The 22,363-nt window shown below is 35.4% G+C and overlaps 1 protein-coding gene across 1 annotated transcript in view; it reads right to left on the reverse strand.

Annotated features, from left to right (window-relative positions):
• Positions 1–4,391: 4,391 nt before the first annotated feature.
• The window catches only part of THSD7A (thrombospondin type 1 domain containing 7A), a 256,577-nt gene continuing 238,605 nt past the window's right edge, over positions 4,392–22,363 (reverse strand). The window contains exons 23-31 of the mRNA XM_048952274.1: positions 21,088–21,205; positions 20,408–20,553; positions 19,682–19,856; positions 18,371–18,544; positions 17,327–17,422; positions 13,612–13,694; positions 13,074–13,284; positions 9,693–9,780; positions 4,392–8,347 (exon numbers count right to left, since the gene is read on the reverse strand). Of these exons, the coding sequence (XP_048808231.1) occupies positions 8,263–8,347; positions 9,693–9,780; positions 13,074–13,284; positions 13,612–13,694; positions 17,327–17,422; positions 18,371–18,544; positions 19,682–19,856; positions 20,408–20,553; positions 21,088–21,205 (1,176 nt within the window). The 3' untranslated portion in view covers positions 4,392–8,262. The remainder of the gene's footprint in view (positions 8,348–9,692; positions 9,781–13,073; positions 13,285–13,611; positions 13,695–17,326; positions 17,423–18,370; positions 18,545–19,681; positions 19,857–20,407; positions 20,554–21,087; positions 21,206–22,363) is intronic.

Genomic DNA, 22,363 nt, shown 5'->3' on the forward strand with positions numbered 1-22,363 from the left:
ATATCCAACTTTCAGAGCAGGTGCAAAAACCATCTCACTGTGGATTATGCAGGGCCTGTTTGTTCCCCATCCCTATCTACCAGCACAGGGAACCATGTTCCCAGGGAGTAACAAGTCTTACTATTAAAGACTGAGGCAAAGAAGGCATTAAGTACCTCAGCCTTATCCTGATCCTTGGTCACCAAGTGGCCCTCAGCATCCAATAAGAAATGGAGATTCTCCCTAGACCTTCTCTTCCTGTTGATGTATTTATAAAAATATTTATTGTTGTCCTTTACCTTCGTGGCTAAGTTCAGTTCTAGCTGGGCTTTGGCTTTTCTAATTTTCTCCCTGCACAGCTTCACTATGTACCTGCAATCATTATAAGTAGCTTGCCCACTCTTCCAGACCATAAACTTTCCTTTTGTTCTTGAGTTCCAGCCAAAGGTCACTGTTCAGCCAGTCCAGACTCCTTGTCCGTTGGCTCATCTTCCGTGACTTGGGGATGGTCAGCTCCTGCACCTCTAAAATAACTTCCTTAAAGCCTTCCTGGGCTCTCACTCTCTCCAAAACTACCTCCCAAGGGACCCTCTCAACCATGGTCCTAAAGTGGTTAAAGTCTGTCCTCTGGAAGTCCAACATGGCAGTTCTGCTGACTCCCCCTCCATGGTTCAACAAGGATTGAGAAATCTAATGATCACTACACTTCAGACTATCCTGCAATCTTTACATTCCCCACAAGACCTTCTCTATTAACAAACAGCAGCTTCAGAATTTTGCTTACCCTCATTGGCTCCTTCACCGGCTATGTCAGGAAGTTATCTTCCACACACTCTAGGAACCTCTGGGACTGTTCCTTATCTGCTGAATTATAAATCCAGCAGATGTCTGAGAAGTTGAAGTCTGCCACAAGAACAAGAGGGGAGAGACCTTGAGACCTCTCCCAACTGTCTATAAAGTGTCTTGTCCACCTCTTCATTCTGAATGGGTAGCCTACAGCAGACTCCCACTATAATATTAGTCTTATTGGCCTTCGCTTTTATTCTGACTCATAAGCTCTCAACCCTATCATCATCATCATCACCCTCAACACCATCATTAATTTCCATACATTCACATTCTTTCTTAACATAGAGGGCTACACCATCACCTTTCCTTCCTTGCCTATCTCTTTTGAAAAGTTGGTAGCCAGAAGTGAATGGAGTTGTGAATGCATAAACACATAATAATAACTAAACAGACTCAACACTGAACAGTTTAAAATATTACTTCTTTGACTATAGAAAACAGAAGTAAACAATATCATGGATTACGATCATATAACTATATTTTAGTTTCATTACAGTGACAAAGTGAAGGGCTTTTTTTCTTACCCACACTACATGTCAGTGTTTACCCCATATGCCCACAACTGATGACTGCAAATATAAGGCTGCCATAAATCTAATTTGAACTTCAGGGCTGAGGTGGTTAGTTTGAAACTAATGTAATTGTAAGTAATTTCTGTGGTATGAATGGGAAATATATCTGAGAAGTTTGCTAAGACAGTTCTAACACTGGTCACTGTCACCATATGATTAAGGAAAGGTAATGGATACCACCACTAAAATGGCTGACAAGCAGTCAGACTGAAAAATCTGTCACTAGCATTTGTGCATTCTGAAATACTTTCCACAGAAAAAAAAAGATCCTACTTTTTCTAACAGGAAATCCATACATTTCACTGTTAAAAACCCCCTACTGAGATGAGGATTATGAAAAATACCGCAACTCACAGATGGCAAACCACTTCAGGGACAGCTGCAAGAGCCATTTCAAGATATGTGAAAAGAAACTGTACTAAATATGGACATTCAAATATCCAGCAGGAAAGCATTAACTATTGTTAAATGATGAATGCCAGAACCATTCACCATTCATCAGCAAAAGCCAGGACAGCTGAGATTTTTAGGAAGTAATGAAACGTCAATATCATAGCACACAGGCTCCATGCTGGACCCATGACAAACATCTGCCAAGACCATGAAAGGGTAAGTGCCATGTACTCCTTGCAATCTCCTCTAAGCAGTCCTGTGCTCAGGAATCTCACAGAGAGCTATGCTCAGAAAGAAAAGGCAGAGTGATTGAGAGTCCTTAGATATAAGAGCACTCACTGCTGAGTTCTTGCTTTTATGCTCCAAAGTAAATTGTATTGTTAATGTGGAAGCAATGCATGCTCCATTTGGAGGCCAAAAAATTATTCTGAGGGTACATCTCAAGTGAAATTATTAAAGCAATTTCAGGAATTCTAGCTCCAATTTACTTTGGCAAGAATAGGAATGACCTGAGATGCATTAAAAAGAAGGTCAAGAGAGGTGATTCTTCCCCTTCTATGCTGCCCTGTTGAGGCCATATCTGGACTACTGTGTCCTGTTCTGAGCTCCACAGTACGAGAAAAATGTATACAGTTGCCTTGCTTCCAGCCTTTGTGATAGAGGTTTGCATGGCTAGGCATGTTGTTCACTAGAAACTTCCGATTCCTTTTGGTCCTTAACCACAACATCCCCAGCAGGGCCAAGCAGGAGGAGGCAGCATCTAACAGTATCAACTTGTCAAGGCAGCTCAGAGTATTAATAACAGAAATGCCTCACACACAAGACTGACAGGGTAAGCTTGAAGTATAGCCATGCTTGGGTACCAGTAGACCACTGTTAATGCCATGCCACTCACAGACCGCAGTGCTCTTGTGAAACTAAAACATCTCCCAGTGCAGAGTTGCCAGACAGCAGAGTACAATAGGACAAAAACTAAGAACACTAGAAATCTGCCAAATAGAGCCAAAGATTTGCCTCAGAATATGCCTCTCACCTTTTAGATCAAACCGAGACACAGGAAAACCGCAAGTTTCTGGGCATATAGGAGATTCTTCACCAGCATGTTGCCAGAGAACAACACTCTGCATGGCCAGATATACTGCCCACATGAAGGAAAGCAAAATAAATCAAATGCTCCCTCTGCTAAACCATAAACAGTTATGCAAAGACAAAGGCAAACACAAGCCCTTCTCCTCCTACTCCCAAAATTCAAGTTGTTCGTTCATCTGTCCACTAGTTGCTATTTGGATACTCATTTCAGCTTTGATGTGTCAAAGCAAACAGCCAGAAGATGCAGAAATAATATTTTACTTAACCAAATTACTATTAATGATGCCAAACAGATCCCAAATGTCTGCCTCAGCTCAGTCCTATTTCAGCAGGACAAATTCCTAGAATCATTACCATAGATCTTCATATTAGTAGAAGGCTAAAATATGCGCAGTGCCTATCTAAGTTTCCTGACTTAGCTCTCGATTCATCTCCTTTCATTATACTTGTATAATGAAAATTATATTCTTCTAATATTTTTTAAATAAATATTTAAGCCACTACTCTAAAGTCTTGCAACAAATTGCCAAAATTCTCCCAGAAATTTTCTTTACTGAATATGAAGAATTTATGATTTTCTTAGTGCAGTAGGTAATTCTCTTCCACAGACTTGAAATAAAAATTTTACTTTTGTTCTTCCAAGTATCTTTCTAAATTGGTTGTAAAATTCTGCCTGTACTGGGTTGAACAACTTTGCATTATCTAAAATCTTCAACAATTAAATTGCATGTGGAAAAACAAGATTAACATTTCTATTTTACTGTAGATTCCAGCAAGAGAAAATAATGTATACAAGAGGAACTTCTGAAAATCCTGAAATTCCTCTAAAATCAGAGTTGCGTGCTCTCTAAGTTGGGTTAAAACTTGTTTAGGGTAAACAGTGAAGGATTACTGGAGAGGTAATTAATAAAATTGGACTGGCATGTAAATATATGCTGCAGAAATTTACATGACAAAAAATAATTTGGAGAACATAGAGACAGAATTTGAACAGTTATGAGAAAACTGATTTCACTTTTTTTTTTCCTAGTTAATAAGCCACAAAATCCTGATTGTAGAAAAAAAAAAAAAAAAGATAGGATTTGATACTGGCTATTCAACACTGGGAGATTGAACATGTTTGTTCAATTGGGGGAGGGGGATTTTGTTATCTGTTCTTTTTCTTGTAGGGACAGGGACAAATTCAGATTAACTGAAATGAATAGTTGTCTTCAGTGAAATCTAGATTCACCCTTCATCCTCCACACATAGGTTGTTTTTCCAGACCTAAAAATGGCAATAAGGTAAGAAAATTTAAAATACAAATGATTTATTGGATATTTATTGATCAAGTAAATATGCGTTGTAAACTCTTATGTCAACAAGACTGCAAGAACAGGTTTTAACTGTATGTTAGAAAGTATTTTTCTTTATTTTTTAAGAGAATGATATTTAAAAATATGTGTACTAATTTCTTACAAAAAAAAAAAAAAAAAAAAAAAAAGAGACTATTTAAAGGGTGTTCATATTTCAGGGACCCGGTTTTTATTGTGGCTCTATCACAGAAGACTATACTTTATCAGTTAGAAAAAGACATGAAATGATTTTGTGTTTATATTTATTGTCAGCAATACATCAGTTGTTTAAAAATAACCCAAATGAAAACGTAAGACTTGTTACATTTTCATGTCATCTGTATTAACTGAATAAAGCTTTGTGACAATATACACAAATTTGCAGTAGTTGAAGGTAAACATATTGTGCTTTTTAAAAAAGAAATATACATAATTTAAAAAATAAAAATGCATTACACAATTTACAAATTAACATTAACAAAAAAAAAAAAAAAAAAGAAAGAAAGGTAAACATTCCTCAGACACAGCTGCCTCCTTGTTCTACAAAATAAATATTCAAGTAAATTAAGTTAGGCAAAATAAACTCTTAACTTTGGGTGAGCACAATTTACATAAAGGTTAAAAGACAATTTCCATTTAATTCAAGGAATATTTTACAGTGATTTATACACAGAATTTTTAAATTGGTCTCTTCAGATTGTAAAATATTGGAAAACAAACTTTATTACATTTTGGCAGGAGAAAGGGAGTTTCAAAATGGATGCTTCATACTAAATATAAACAAGCTTGTGCAGTCGCAACAAAGATTCAAAAAGGAACTAGTCCAGGACTCAAAGCAGACACAGCAATCTAGAAACTACAGGTTTAAAAAGGAAAACACAAACCACCACATCAACAGGAAAATGTCTACTTTGCTATTTTCTGAACGGCTTATTTGATCACTTTACTTTCACAATCTAACAATCTACAGTAGTGGCTGCTTTAGGCACTGGATTTGTAGAACCACTCTGATTTTTAAAGCAAATTGCTTTTCATTCTATACTGATAATTCACTTATTATTTCTGTTTCAATGCTAAAGGGCTTAGTCACCTTTGCAACATTTAGCTTAACATTTCAGTCCTCCTTATAGACCAATTTTTTTTTTTTTCTTGATAAAGAGGGAAGCCATTTTGGCTTCATATTTCTGTGCACTTTGTAAAAAATAAAAATAAAAAATGCACTCTGGATTTTAAATGCAGCACTAGTATGATGCAGATGTGCATCAGCAAAATTCACTGAAGCAAGAAAACATGTATTAACATACTAAAATACTTGCATGGATTGCAAAGGCCAAACATACTTAAATAAACAATCTCCCTTTCTTCAATTGTAAATACTTTATGGTAAGAAACAGGAGATGGCATACCTTTAGCTTCACATTATTAACTTCTTAGATTTAGGGAATACAAATCTTCAAGGTAAGAACTAGGCAACAGCTCCTGCTATGACCAGCCAGTATATTAAATAAAGATGATGCATTACCATTGAAAAAAGCCCTGTTCCCTCAATTGCCTATTGGTCCAATACAATTTGGTAACACAGAATCAGACTTTTTAAAGTACAAAAATCATGATCAAGCTTCATGTTTCCACATATTTACTGTTCTTCAAAACTTTATAACTTTTTCATTTAATTTTTTTATGCTTAATAAGATAGGAAAATCAATTAGGTTTTTCTTGCTTCTTACTCAAGAATTCTGACTTAATTACAGTTAATTACAAGTAATTAAATACATTGAGATTTGGTGGTCTTCCTCCCTTCCTCCCTTCCTCCCTTCCTATGGATATTCACACAGAAATGCAAGACCGAAGCCCCTAGTTCTGCAATACATGTATGAATGAACTACTACTGAGGTAGGGGGCCATGGCACTTCACCAGCTGTGGATCAAGGTATAAAATGAGAAAATAAACATGTACAAAAAGATTGTTACTGTCGTTCCTCTCTGCTTACCATTCCCATTAAGGGGAATAGGGGAATACTTATGCAGTGGCAATAAGATCTTTTTTTTTTTTTTTTAATGCAGTAATTCCACATTGGTAATTTAATATAGCTAAAAGTTGGATCATTTTTACTTGGATTGCACAAAATGCACATTGATTCCAAGAACTGTTTTAAAATACCTATAAAGATAGGTATTTTTAAGGACTGATGTCATCCTCTGATGTCACTGAGAGCTGTCACTGATTTCAGTGAACCTGGGCCAAAATTTGCAAAGCTGCAATTTTATTCAACATGCAAAAATGGGTGCTTCTTGAGTAAATAGTATGATGAATAGGCAGAAATGGTTTAGGTTATAAAAAAGACCTGAGAACCTAATACTGAGCTTTGTAGAACAATTATTTTTGACAGGTTGCCTGATAACATTTTGTAATTGTATTGCTTAGTAGTGGCACAATCAGTTATATGTTTGCTTCAGACTATACATAGAAGCCATTTTATGAGAATTACCCTTCTCAGGTCATGAATGTGTATAGATACAGTGGCAAGCCAACGAGCTTGATGTCAGAAGCGTAACACTGAAAAGCCATAAATATGGAAGAGGTTAACAGTGAGCTTTCATACTGCCAGAATTCTTTAAAAAGTTATGACAATTAAAATGGCAGAACAATTATTGTTTACTTGCCAGTACACTCAAGAGTTTAAATGAATAATTAAAAGAGTCTATCCAACTATCCTAATTAGAAAAGATAAAAAGGGCTCTGAATATTGCAGTCAGCAACAGTGAAAATGCTCTCACTAGTAGAAGGAAAAAAAAGAAAAAAGCAAAACCTTTTTCTTTTAGCTAACAAACAATCAGAATACCTTTTTAGACAATATCACTCAAGATTAGAGGGCAAACGCTTTTCTTTCTCTTTTCTTTTTTTTCTAACAAAGTTAACAAATATAAAAAATCTAGTCATAAACAGCCTTCAAAGTACAATTAGAAACCAGCAGGACAATCTATACTTGTATAGGTAGATGGGGCAAGAAACTAGACACTTGTATTACTGCCATGATATAGACCACAAATGGCCACTGTGACGAGGATCGGTGCGTACAGTACATGTTGTTAGCCGATTCCATCCAGTCGCAGTCCAAACCGAACGCTACTCTCTTCAGGATTCAAGACCTGTCTACTTGACACTCCTTGCACAAGATACATCATCATCTTTCTGAAAAGAGGCGGTTACTATGGCAATACTAGTTAAGTGCATATCATGCTGCACTAATATAGTGCAAAAAATTGCCTTACATGTAGCAAAAAGATGCAGGCAACAGTTTGAGTTAGAGAAAGTAGAAATGTATTGTAACATTTACTGTGGGTATTCTTTTTCCAGACAGCAACCGCTAGAAAATACTGAATCTGAGAATGCCTCCTTTCTGTATGTGTATAGGAGGCCTTTATGTTTTGGAGTGATAACAGGGCAGAATTTTGCAAGTGAGTCATTGCCCTCTGAAATGCAGGTTAACACAAGTTGTCATCAACTGCCAAACTGTTGAACTTGCTCATGGGTTAATCTCAGTTAAAAGTTAATGTAATAAGCACTAAATTGCTCTTTAACAAGTATATAATCTGATAGAGTAATACATATTCTTCAACTGAGTATATGCACTCTGCTTGAAAAGAGTCATACAAACTCTTGGTACAAACTCTTCATGCGTACTGATTATGCTTGGTTAATGTTGCAGGGGCTTTCAACTGTTAATACAATACCAGTTACAGTATTCTGGAGACAGAAGTGGTTCTTATAGCTTGTAAGATTGAGGAAAGACCACAAATATCTCCCATTGTAGTGTCTATTAAATTGATTCTGCTAGATTTCTCAGTGTTGATGGTCTAAAGTAAAGCAGTAATGCCTTGAATATCCATAGGCATTATGAAATCCATCCATTTTTATCTACAGTACAGTTACAAAAAAGAAAGTCAAAACAGTCAAATCCACTCCATATAAAATCCCTGTGGCTTTGGATACCTTCTGATTTCAATCCAATAATTAAGACTCCATTTGTCACTGTGAGTATATTTTACATATCTGCATCTCCATCATAAGCCAAGGTTAAAGGTTTCAGCCGGTTGTTCTGCCTTCTCTGGGGCTTCTTTGGCTTTTTGCTGAAACAATAAGATAATTTGTAAATAGAACAAGAAACTGATAACAGCAACAACGGATTTCATTCTTAAATGAAAGATGACTGTGTTGTAATAAGACAACACATTTGATCATTTGTAAAAGCTATGCACTCAAAACCTTCATGTAGTTCATTAATTATCACTATCAACCCAAAGCAAAACCTAATTCAAAGTTCAGTTGTTCAGAAACAGGCTGTTACGATACTGACATGACTTGATAATATTTTTGGGACATAATCATACAAGATCAGTCATTTTTCAGAAAAGCCCATAAGCTACAGTGCAATATTTGATTGTGTATCAATGGAGCAACCCATCCAGTTCTTTTAAATTATGTGACTGAAATCTTCTCTTGACATATCGGGAATTTCCACCTTAACTAAAATATATGAGCCTTGGTTCTTGCCTTCTTTTAGAGTATATTATAAGCATTTATATAAATCAGCCCCTGCATTCTGTTGTCCAATAAACTTTTACTGGATATTTATAGGATATGTCAATCAGCCTGCCCAAACCAAAATCTTTGTTCCCAAAACAGTTGTTACGAGTGCTTTCAGTGGCCACAATCTAAAGAATTTGCAGTGAAGTTAAAAGCTTACGGATTTTCTTTCTTTCAAAAAATATTTTCTTTCTTACCTACACATTAGTGAGATTTTGGAGAAAGTTTACTAAAAAATAAATCCAGAAGCCACCCAAATGTTAACTTATGCAGTACAGCCAAGATCTTGATGACTAAGACCATACTTTCCTCATCTTCTACCTTCACAATCATCTGGATCAGAAATTCCAAGCAGAATCCAATTAATTTCAGGGAGAACATTCTCAAAAATTACTTGCTTTTGCAAAAATCTTCTCTTTTTTTCATGCAGTAATATTTTCAAATGTATCATTTATGAAAACACATGAGAAAACCTCCAGCCTTATTTTAGTTGTATTTCTCTATATCCCACCAAATATCAAATCAGACTTGCCTGACAATTAAGTTTCCTTTTTGATACTTCTCTTTGCGTTTTGTGATATAGCTGCAATGAAATCACCATGGACAGAGTACAGTTATTCTCAACAGAGATAAGTGAAAATAAACTATCCACTAAGATATGCCATATTTGCAATAAGTTCTCCTGATCTCATGACAGTCTTATCAGTTTATCTATCATCAGGGCTACAAACTGAGCCCATGAACCTCAGCTTGGATGAAAGTACATAGAAATCTAAACATTACAGTTTATAGAAGAAGTATTTGCAGCTCCTAAAGCTGCAAATATAAATGCTTGCATTATTACAGTCTGCAAGGGACTGCTTGTTGGTAAATAATTAAAAAACTCACCAGGCTAGATAGATCATAGAAACAATAAAGATGAGTAAAACAAATGCACCAGCAGCTACACCATAAACCCAGGTCTTCAGCCTCCCATCTAAAAGGAACGAATGTTAGTCAGTAGTGTTTCAGTTAGTCTTGCTGAATTATTAGTTCTGATATGGTATAGAAATACTCTTATAATCCAAAATAAATGTATTCACAAGCAATTACAGCTTAATAAGAGAAAATACTGTTAAACAACTGAGTGATAGCTCCTCTGTGCTCTTTTGTTCTGCTTTTCAGCTAAAGTCCAGTAGTCTGAATGATGCTGAGACACAGGACAAAAACAGCATGGCAGCAAGTTAGAGCCCCAGGGTGCTCAGACCCTAGGTCCATTGCTAAGGGGAAACCCTATCAGCTGGATAGAAAGGCAGAATCACTTTCTAGTCTACCTCTGGGAATTCAATCTACTATTTTCATTCTCACTGCTATTTAATTTTCCATTTAAAAATAAATTTAACATGTTTTCCCTCATTAGAACTTTAGGTACAGATACGTAACTTTACTGCAAAAAGTAGTTAATACATTTTAATTTCATCTAATATCATACACAAGTTTTGTTGTTAGAAAAACCACTTCTCACGGAATAAACCAAAAAAAAAAAAAAAAAAAAAAAAACCACCAAAAAAACCCAACAACTCATGCTCAGGGATAGAGCAATAGCCTGTTGCTAATAAGACCTGTACTTATGTCCAGCCTGTGCAGTTCATATTTTGGATGCGATATCCCTGCAGTCTGATGGATACATCCCACTCTCCTTTTTTGTCTCAATTCTGGACGCACTTGCTTACCCTAGCAAAACCAAGGAAGAGTGATGTGACTTTTGGGGGTTTTGCTCTGATCCCTAAATGAGTACGTTGCAACATAAGGTCAGTGAATGCTGTTGGATTTGCTATTTTTTTATGACTCAGTTTACACATTTCTAAACTGCTTGTTGAAAACATTCTTTTACAGGGGCCTACCGCCTTGTCAAAGAAAATTCCATTGAAAAGCTGAATTATTTCATTTATGAGTGGCAAAATTGTTCTTCCATGAAGCCTTGCATATATTTTCAATATTATGGTAAGTAAACATATCTGATCTTTTTCTGACAAAATACGTATTGCTTTCTGATGCTTTTGTAGAGGCATAAGGCATAACCAATGCAGCTGATGTTTTTCCAGCTTCTGATAAGAACAAAAAGCATGCTGAATTTATTCTAATTCAGAGTAACCATTGCTATTGGTATGCAGTTAATTTTACTCTTTCTGCAAGGTGTTATAGTTATGAACAACTCAAATAACATTAATATAAAAACATTTTTGCTTCACTAAATTAATGTACATAATGACATTATAACTGATAGTAACCAATATAAGGGAAATAATTGGTCAGTTGTAGGTAAATTGAACATATCCAAAGATATAATAGCAGGAATGAGAAGAATTCAGATTTCGTTATTAATATACAGATAATTTTCTTCCTTTGGTTTATTTCCACTGATAAATGTAACAGGTTTGGGGTTGTGACGGGTTTGCTTGTTTTAAAATAATATTATCTCCATGAAGAAAAGACAGGCATTATCTTGTGTATGGATTTATGTATTTTTGTCAGAATGGGGAACTGCGTTAATGAGGTCATTTATATTATGAAAACATGGACATTACATCTCATACAAGCACTCTGAATTCCCTTGGACAGATTATTTCTTGTGTATGAGGTAATGGCATCTATTTGGCAAGATAAATCAGCAAAGACAGCTGTAAGGATAAAAACTTTCCTTTCTGGAACTGTAGTATAGTCTGTTGAAGATTGTTGAAGAATTACTTTACACCTAGGCTTGGAAACTGTATTGAAAGAAATGATTATAGCAGAGTAAATCAAACCTTTCTAGACATCAGCTAATCATGGAATGAAAACAATCAATCATAAATCAAGTATTAATTCAATTGAGTATCATTGTTTTTATCTAAACTGAACTGCCTTATTTAGTCAAACCAGGAATTACTGGAACATTCATGAGGTTTCATGAAATCTCTCAACTATTTCTTGTTCCAAAAAATATGTCTGAACTCACATGAGCATCTGTGTTCTATAACGTTCAACACAACTACCTGGTACCTGCTTATCGTCAGCACTGTGACTGCTACAACACACCCTACGGCATTTTAATGTGGAATTAGAGTGAATTAAAAACAGCATATTTGTTAAAATGTTGTGGGGTTTTTTTGTTTCATTTTGTTTTGTTTTGTTTTTAAAGAGGACCAGGAAATCTTAATTTCTTTTTTAAAATTATTTTTATTGTGGATTAAAGAAATAACTAATTGGAGTAAAGACCATTCTCTTGGAAGTATCATGTATAGAATCAAAGTACAAATAACAGTCAATACTACTAGGATTAATTGGATCTAACTAAAGTATTTATAACCCAAATCTGATTTAATCTGTTTATTGTAAGTACTGCTGTTCTCAATTTGCATTGTTTTAGTTTTTATGCAAGTAAAGATACTGCTTTCAATCTTCAGATTTAAAACTTTCATGGAAACCTTAGAAATAAACACTAAGACACAAGCGTGTAAAAATATTTAGCTCTATGTGATTAAAAGGCAAGAAAATAGTTAATTGTTCTCTATATAATTGACATTTTTGACAAGAATAAAATCTCTTTCTTTTTCTCTGTCCTTTCAGTGACAAAGGATTTTGTCACTGAAACTTTTATTTGTATCAGTGATAGTATCAGAAAATCTGATTACATGATAGACTTTATGAAATATTTTTAATGGCATAACTCTGAGCATATTTCTTACAACTTGAGTGCTTGTTCTGCTCTAAGGAACATGGTCAAACATTTCCTAGTGATTTAAAGCATGTTTATGCTAAATATTATTGTTAGCTCTTGCCTAACATGAAGTAGTTTAGATATGAAAGAAAAAGATGCCATATCTATACTGATTGTTTCTCCATGATTCATGCCATGGCTGTAAACTTCAAGCAATACTTATCCTTTACAGATCTCTGTGCCACCTGTTCACACCTTTCTCAGTAGCATTATCAATTATGGTGGCATAATCTAATATCCTGGCTTGCACCTTTGCTATTAATGCCCTTCTGAAGTCACATTTTGAATAGCTTCTGTGAATTCTAACAAGTATCATGAATTAAAAGAAGCCTTTTGGAATGCAAAATGTCATTAGATATGCAGCAGAAAATGGCAGCAGTTTACTATTGTCCCTTTCTCTGCTTTCAGTCAGGTCTTTGTCTTCTTAAATGAGCACTTAAGGATTTTTTTTCCCTGTCATCACAAATGTGTGAATGCCAGGCCCTGCAAGAAGTAGTTAGCATAATGAACTGCTCATTGCATGACTTCACCTGGACCAAAAGGCTGTAGAAACCAGGTCCTTCCTCGTCCTGACTGGTTAGTGGAGGGCTGGGTGGGGTTCACAGCTCGACTGGTTTTCACATCTCCCTTTTTGTCCTCCATGGTGGGAATCACCACCACTGGGATGAGAGTGCACTGTTCAAGTGTGCCATCAGAGGACATAACTTCAGTGTATCCATCTTCGCAACTGCATGTTCTAGTCTGTAGGGAACAAGTGTTTTACACTGTGTAGAAGAAAAGTTTTCTGTGGGCTATAAAGCATAACAACAAGGATGACTAGAAGAGAAGATTGTTTTGAGGAGTGCTAGCCTGGAGAGTACCTCTTCATATATTTTTATGAAGTATAGCAAATGAACAGAGATTATTCAACACTTAACTGAGAAGTAGAGAATAGTCTAAGGTTGATTTTATCAAAACAGTGATAAAAAAATCTCTGAAAATACACTTATTGGCACAATCTTTAAAATGCTGAGATGTGTGGGAAAGCCCTCATGGGGTTGTTTAGTGCTCTGATGCATTAGCACATACCTCACTGCAGTAAGCGTGGGGTTGGCTGCATGGTGGGTTACATGACCTGTCAGCATCTGGTTGGCGCATCACTAAGCAGCCTCCTGTAGGACAGAAAATCATATTTTGACATGGTAATACCTCTCCTCTGATGAAAATACTGATGCCATTATTTCCTACAGTATGTCACAGATTGCCATTTTATTATTAAACTGAATTTAAGACTCTTACTTTTAATGCTAGGGGAGGGATAATTTGTCTCAAGTATTTTTTATTGCTACAATAAGGATATAGCATGTCGATTTCCACTCATTCACATTTTGGAGAACTAGTATTTGGCAAGTGATCTTCTTTTCACTTTTTGTTCCTTTCCTTTGCACAAATAGTTGTGTTTTTTTTTATTTGCACAAATAAGTTTAAATATTTTGTTGTGCTTGAAGAAACAGATTTGGGTTTTCTAGGGCCCCCTAGTAACGCATATTAAAACTGTGTCCACAAAGAAAATAAAGGCATATTTTTAATCTATCTCTTTGCTGCCAAACTTAAAACAAAGTATTCATTCACTTTATGTTTTCTGATATTCCTCATTAGTTAATTTTACTCACGTTATAGTTTTGCCTCATATGAAGCCATACTCCATTCTAGTTTAAGAAAACTTTTTCAGAAGTGAAGAACATATACTGAATGCTATGATAGAAAGTGGCTATCAGTGTTCCTTTCCTTTCTACATGCCCTAGTTCTCATTGCTACATCTTTATTTACAGCGCAGTTATTGTTATGGACCAACATACACAATCAGGCTTTCACTATCATTTCAGCCAGGTTGACTTCAAAATATACTTAGAATCACTTTGAATGTATTGAGTTTCCCTCTGTCTTTCAAAAAGACACGCAGTACATGCTTTAACATTCATACTGCAACAGGACAACTTATCTTGCATCTCCCAAATTAACTATATTTTTATGCTGGTGTGACATGATGATGAAATCCCGATAGCTGACATTGGTCACAATCATAGCGGATGCAGTTAGATGTGGTTATATAGATCAAATTGTTAACAGGATGGCTGATGAGGAACAAAGTAAACCCTGCTGGTTGCCATCAGTTTTTCTCACCCTCAGAAAGGAAAATTGTGCATCCTAGCATATAAATCACATGCCTGTGAGAATCTATGTAATAAAGTATCAGTCATCCAAGCAAGCTGAAGAAGGAAATAGTAGCTTCATCGCCCGTAGGAAACAACACCTTCAAGTAAAAAACAACTATTCAGCACAATAATATTGTACAAGGAAATAAATAAACAAAGGCCTTAAAATAGGAGCAGGACTCACGAAAACAATATCTGAATTTAAACGCACTATCTTAGAGCCAGATGTGCAGTGAAAAGGCATTAAAGAAATACAGTCATCTAAGATATGGGTTGATTCTAGATCAAATTAAATAACTTCCATTCAAATCAATCATATATGTGTATCTGCCACTTCTGGATTTTCAATACTACAGATTATACAAACCATGTTCAAAAAAACTTTGAATGTGAATTTACAGTCTGCTTCATAATTGTATAATTCCTGAAGAGAAGTTCATTCAAGAAAATTACATTTAAGTACTTTCTTTGAAATAATATATCAAAAACAGTTTTGTACTGCATAGGAACAGTTGATCACAGTCCCTGGAATTTTCCATTTGACTTCATTTCATATCAGAAAAGTACAACCTAAAACCACATACAGAACAACTTCTTAAAAGAGATACAATGTAGAACCTAGGTTGGTTTGCCATGGAGGTCCGGGCAGCATTTAGAAAGGTGCATGGATTCATTTTCTCCTCTCTCTGGTAGGCTTTTGCTCCTGTTATTAAGACAATAATCACTTAAGATGTTCAAAGTGGAGAACTTCCCATCTTTCTCTTGTCTGCTTGTCTTGGAATGTTTTTCCTTAAATTGGATTATCAAGGCAGGCATTATACTATGCTAAAGTCCTACCACTGCAAGAGACAAGTATGTGAGCTAGCACTTCTTCAATTAACTTTCCGTTTATTTCATTACTCAGTCTTATAGATTCCCACTCTTTTCATGTAACATTGCAGTTCTCCTTTGTGGTGAGTATATTCTCAAATATTTCATAAATATGGCTAGGGAAATTTGATTAAATTAATAAGGTAAGTCTTTAGAGGCTAACTTACCCCCATAACCATCCATTCTCATCTCAGTTTTGGTCTCTTAACATCTGTCTTTCTGATAGATTGTTATCTGCTTTGCAATTTCCATCTTTTCTAGATTGAGTAATGCTAATGCATATTTCTCTGGCATTCTAAATAGACGAGATTTAGATCTATCACTTTTCCTTATTAAATAGGTGATTTCCATAGTCTTGTTTCTCTGTTACAATATTCTTTAGGTAATTAATACTAATTTATTACTATAGTTGTTGATATTATTTCCTAGTTTTCATGCATGCCCATGTTTTATGAATGCCAAATTATCATTTAATTTAAAGCAGTTTTGAAGAATAAACAAATTTTAGAATCAGAAAATAAATACTTGGCCCCGTTAAGTTATGTGAAACTCACAGAACTTTAATTTCAGAAGAATCAGCTCCACTTACATTTATTTATACTTATACAAGAAAGCATCATGAAAAATCTGCCAGCAACACAAAGTTTTGAAATTTATCACATGGCTGTATTCAGAACAAACTATTATTTATATGTGAATTACCATGATTTATAAATATACTTTGCTTTTAATATCTTAGAGCCTTAATTCCCAAAGTGAGAAATTTAAAATTCTCTAGGACATTTAATGGATAATTTCATATAGTTATATCAATAAAAATTGTGACTTAAAGATGCCCTGTTGCATCTGATGTGAAGATGATGTATTTTAGTAATTTTACATTGCAAAATGACACTTAGAAAAGAGACTTTGTACTACCAAAAGTTATTTCAACACCTTGTAAAAATGATACAAAGAATTTATTCCTAGTAACAAATCAGACAATCATGATGTATTCTACCATGAATCAGAACTTCCCCCTTTGACCTGACAGGAGCTGGAATTGAGGGTGTGTTTATAAACACCATACTTGATATTAAAATATTTTTAAAAACAAATGCATTGCATAATTCCTAATTCTGATAAATAAACTCATGCAAATAAAATATGTATGTAGACTTTCTGGAATTTAGGCACCTCAGTCATTCATTTAAGATATTTTGTAGCTTAGTTTATGTCAAAAGAAACTCCTTCCAATCACTGTCTACTAAACTATCCTGCTATAAATTTATGTCATTGATGTAAAGCAGCAAATTTATATTAACGTATTTATTAAAATCTGTTATAATTTTCAGAATGTATATATGTCTGTTATTGTCAAGCACTGCATCTGTTTCTGCCTCTGTATCTGCATTGTACTTCAATACATAAAAGTTCACTTTGCTGCAGGGCTAGAAATGTGAAATTTAGAAATATATAGATGCTTGTAGAAATATAAAATGTGCAAATCAAATATAGAAGATAATACTTGTTTTTACTTTTACTGTTACATGCTATATAATTCTGTAACAGAGCTGACGTTTTTAGTCTGCAAAAACATGACCACTCAACACAACAGCATAGATCAGGAACAAGCATTTTTATCAGATTGTTTTTAAAAATTAATCCCATTTTCGGGAAAAAAATGTATTATCCACTTATTTTCCAGGCTTTTGTGTATATGTAAAACAAATAATTACCTGTGACATTTAAGCCATCTGACCTTTGGCACCACACAGTTCGAGAAGATCCCTTCCAGGGGCTAGCCATCCACTTGTATTCATAGCAGTGGCCATCTATACAGAAGACATTCATTTTTCAAGAGATTAAATGAAAAGACTTCAGCCTACCACTAGCTGCAAGTGGACAGCATACATTAAGTTTAATGGGTTTTATGGTGTCCTTCTTTCACCCAGCAACTCAGAAAGGCGTACTGCACACACAGAAGTCTGCACTTACTGGATGCATACAGAATAAAACGGATGTCTTCTGGACTGAACAATAATGTTCATACACATTGCATGTGGAGTAAGACCAATATAGTTATCGAGCAAAACAGACATTTTCAACAACCTCATAATGGATGAGGCCTATCTGTTGTGAAAAGTAATTTAGGAGTCAGCTTTCTTTCTTGGTAAAGCTATGCTTTAGTTACTATTCCAGTGTATGGTAAAGTAGGCTTGGCTGTATCTGACTTCACATCTCTACTCCACTGTACACATCTCATATAATCTGGGATAAAATGTGAAGTCTTTCTGTACCTTAGTTGCCCAATAAAATTTTTTTTTTTATTCATCTGTCTGGTGTCTAAATGAACAAGAAATGTCTTTTCTTAGGCATTTTGCTTAGTACTAGCAGTAGGACAAACTTTTTAGTCATTGTCATGTGATAAGAGCATACAGGATTCTAAATTTGGTTATGCATCATAATATCCTTTTTTTTTTAATTAAGAAATTATCAAGCAGATAAGGCAACTATTTTTTTTTCCCCAAATCTTGAAAAGGTATTTCATTATTAAAAAGGGATTTTAAAAATGTGTTTGAAGTGGAAACATACGATAGTTAAATTTTCCAAGTTTTTCTGGTACATAGTTGATATATGGAAAATACAAAGTTAAGTGCATTTCTATGTCCACTAAATCCATAATTTCCTAATTTTGATAGCCTCAGCAGAAAGAAAAGAAACATACTGTAGTTCTGTATTTTGTTTATTACAGGAAGAGTGATATGTATTTTGGTACTTACCACTGCATGGTCTTGTTTCCAAAGCTTGTTCTGGACAAAGATGTTGATTCTCTAAATCCTGAATGATTACTGCCCGAGATCGGACTTGTATGCCTCCAAAGCCAAGATCCTCACCATTAACACAGGTTAGCTGACAAAGGCTCCATTCTGACCACTCTTTCAAATAACAGTCCCCTGAATTTTTATTAGAAGATAAAAGATCATCAGCGTATGTGACGAGCTCATGACAGTGAGTAGGACTTAGAAAAACTTAGAAATTCTGAGCTATTCTAAGTATCTGCGAGGCTGAAAATAATAACAATGATAGTCTATTTGTTGGAAAGCAGAATAGGTTTCTGTAGCATTCCCATAAGGTCAGACTCATTTTCAATTTCTGATGACACTCCACACAATGCTTGGATTTAACGAATGTTAGGGAATTGTACACTGTGTACCTTAGGCTAATTTTATACATCTTATTCATTACTTCTCTTTGACACTACAAAGAGAAAGCACTGTGGAGTTTTAAAAAGATTGTCACATATCCTCATGAAGAAGCACTTTAACCAGGCAGTAAAAACTACTACTGATGCATTCTTTATAAGAATAGGAAATGAGAAAGTGATTAAAATGTCTATTCCAGTTATTCCAGGGTAGTATAACAGAGTTTTGCAAAACGTAATTTTATGGAGTAAAAAGAAAAAAAATAGAATTCTACTAGTTAGATAAATTAGTGAGACTGGCTAAAGAAAATTTAAGGAAGATCTTCAAAATAACATAAACAGACCATTTTGTAAAAGATGCAGTATCAAATGGACTATACACAGACTCATTAATAAACCTCTTACTTCTCATTATGTCAGTGAAAGAGCTATTAAAAATTAAAGCTACCTTCTACCGTACTGATGAAAGATGTAATCAGCACTGTGTTGACCAGATGCCTGATTAATGAAGGTATTTTATTTGCCAACATTAGGAGAGCATGTGAAGAAATGAATAATTGAAGAACTGATGTATACACAATAGGAAAGCAAGCAGTGATTTTTGGAAACATTAGCTGAAACTTATCATTAGCACATCCCCATAGGGCAGTTATTCTTACTGGCTAAATATGAGACTGCTGAAGAACAGGTTCATGCTCAGCAAAATTTAAAATCTAATAGTAAGCAGTAGTGAATCCACCACCAGAGTAACTCAGCCATTTTCCCTATTGGTAAAGTATGTGAAAAACATTTTATTGCCTGTGGCTAATCCTAGATACTGATAACTGTAAGCTGAAGGAGTAAACCAAACGATCTTGAAATGTAACGTTTATTTGAATAGCTTTCTTACCTGGACAAGGAACAGTGCATGTTTCCTCAAGGACCATCTTTTTATTACCATCTATAATAGGCTCTATTTCTCCACAGAATTCCTCATCCACTATTTTGCCTACATCTTCAGTGGATCCATCAAAAACCACACAGGAAATATTCCGCACTCGTGTGCCCTCTCCACACTGAGCAACCTGGGGAAGGAGGATATGGATGCTGTATGTTGGAAAGTATCAAAAGACTGAATTTGAGCTACATATCATTGCATCTCCTATTATTTTTTTGCCAAAATACATATTCATTTGAGTAGGGAAAATAAAAATACATTTTTTTTTTTTTACATTTGAAACAAACAAAAAAATATGCTGTCACCGTTGTTTCTTAATGTATGGATCTAGCTTGTGCTTTTAAATTGCAATCATGGCAGTATCTTATGAGAAGATCTTTTCTAGGATAAGACTTTTTTTCCAACAAGGATGCTCATCTGTTACCACATATACTCTTTTACAATGTAAGGATTTCAGTTATTAGCAAAGATGTCATTGAAATACCAAACTTTTCCTTTCTACTTTGAATGTCTGTAGGACATTTTTATACCTGTTGACAAATATGAACTAAAAATAAATCTTCACATTTTTGTATAAAATATGTGGAAGTAAACTGACTACAATGCTTTGAAACAGATATTCGGGCATATTTCAAACATGCCTAGCTCCATAATTTCAGTGTCCACTGTGGGTCTTACCTCCACTTTGCATGCAGACCACTGACCATACTGCCATCGATAACAAGGCTTTACTGGACAGGGTTTGAATTGCTCCATCTGAGAAGGACAAGGCCTCCCATCGCCCTGAAATGGTTGATTTATGGTCCTTCTTCTGATCATTTTTCCTGCAAATGAGAAAAAGCAATATAGGTAATAGCAAAGTAGCTAGGCTGATTTAATCTTGAAGATGGTTCTATGTTGGTGAAAAGCATAGTGTTTGAATAATGTAATTTTTTCAAATTTGACAAATTGGACAGTAAAGCAAATCTGTTGGCTCTTGCCTGTTGTATGGATTTTCTTATTATATATTTTCTGAGTCAGACACTGTATGTTCAGTACAGCATGAAGTACTGCATGAAGGAGGATGTCTGATCAGGATTTCAGATTACTCCTGTAATAGTAAAAAAAAATTAGTAAATACCCAGTTCAGAAGCTTGGGGAAGAATACTCTATCTGAAGATGATAAAATGTTTATGGCAGTTCTGTGGAGATACTGACTATTCATCTGGAGTTTGCTGCTGTTTTTCCTGAGTTAATACAGAATTATGTGTAGGGAAGGGAAAAAGGAAAATGAAAGGGTGAGGGGAAGATGAAAGGAAACAGGGAGGGGAAGGGAAAGAAAACTCAGTCTTTAACATATTCCAAGGTTATATGCAGACCTGTAAGGCCACATGCTTGAGAGCAGTCAGACCAAGACGACCAGTCAGAAAGCTGACAATTCACGGGACATTCCACCACACAGGATATATTCATTTGCCACGTCTTTTCCAAACCAAGCTAGAAGAAAATATCCAATAGTTAGCATGTAATGTTCAGTCTGTGCCAGCAGTGCTCAGTATGCATTTGGACAGAGTGAATTTGAAACAAGTAAGCTTTAAGTAAACATGAAATAATTCCTAAATAATAAGTAAAACAATTAAGCTATTTTAAATCTCATTTCACAGAATCATAGAATAACCTAGGTTAGAAACTATCTTTAAATTCTTCAAGTCCAGCCACAAAACTGATGGAATGAATCCCATCACTAAACTACATCCCTGCCTCTTTAACACCTGCAAGGATGAGGATTCCAGCACTTCTCTGGGCAGCTTGTTCCAGTGCCTGATCATACTCATCAGTACCTAACCTAAACGCCTTTAAGACAGCTTCCTAACACAATATTCCTCATCACCTGAGAAAAAGGGCTGATGCTTTCTTCCTGTAACATTCTTTCAGGTAATTGTAAAGAGCAATGAGGTCTGTCTTCATCCTTCTCCAGACTAAAAACTGAAGATCCCTCAGTTACTCCTCATACGTCCTGTTTTCTGTTCCTTTCAGCAACTTCACTGCTCTTCTCTGCATGCACTCAACCAAATCAGCATGCTCCTTGTAGTGAAGGGACCAAAACTAAACATGATATTCAAGGAGTGGTCTCAGCAGTGCTGTGTATGTGGGGACAATCCCTTATTCCTACTGGCCACACTACTTCTGATCATCATAGAATCATTTGACTTGGAAGGGATCTTTAAAGGTCTTATAGTCCAACACCCCTGCAATGAACAGAGACAGCTACAGCTAGATTAAACCCTGAATGTCTCCAAGGATGGTGCTTCCACCACCTCTCTGGGTAGCCTGTTCCAGTGCTTCACTAATCTCATCACAAAAATCTTTCTCCTTATATCCAATCTAAATCTCCCCTCTTTTAGTTTGAAACCATTTCCCCTTGTCCTATCACAACAGACCCTGCTAAAGATTTTGTTATCTTCTTTCTTACAGCCACCCTGTAGATACTGAAAGATTGCTATCAAATCTCCCCAGAGCCACAACTCTCTCAACTTGTCCTCACAGAGGAAGTGTTTCATTCCTTGGATCATTTCTGTGGCTCTCTTCTGAACTCACTCTAACAGGTCTGTGTCTCTCCGGTACTGAGGACTCCACATCTGGATGCAGTACTCC

The sequence above is a fragment of the Lagopus muta genome, chromosome 7 (assembly GCF_023343835.1).
Source record: "Lagopus muta isolate bLagMut1 chromosome 7, bLagMut1 primary, whole genome shotgun sequence".
Classification (NCBI taxonomy): Eukaryota; Metazoa; Chordata; class Aves; order Galliformes; family Phasianidae; genus Lagopus; species Lagopus muta.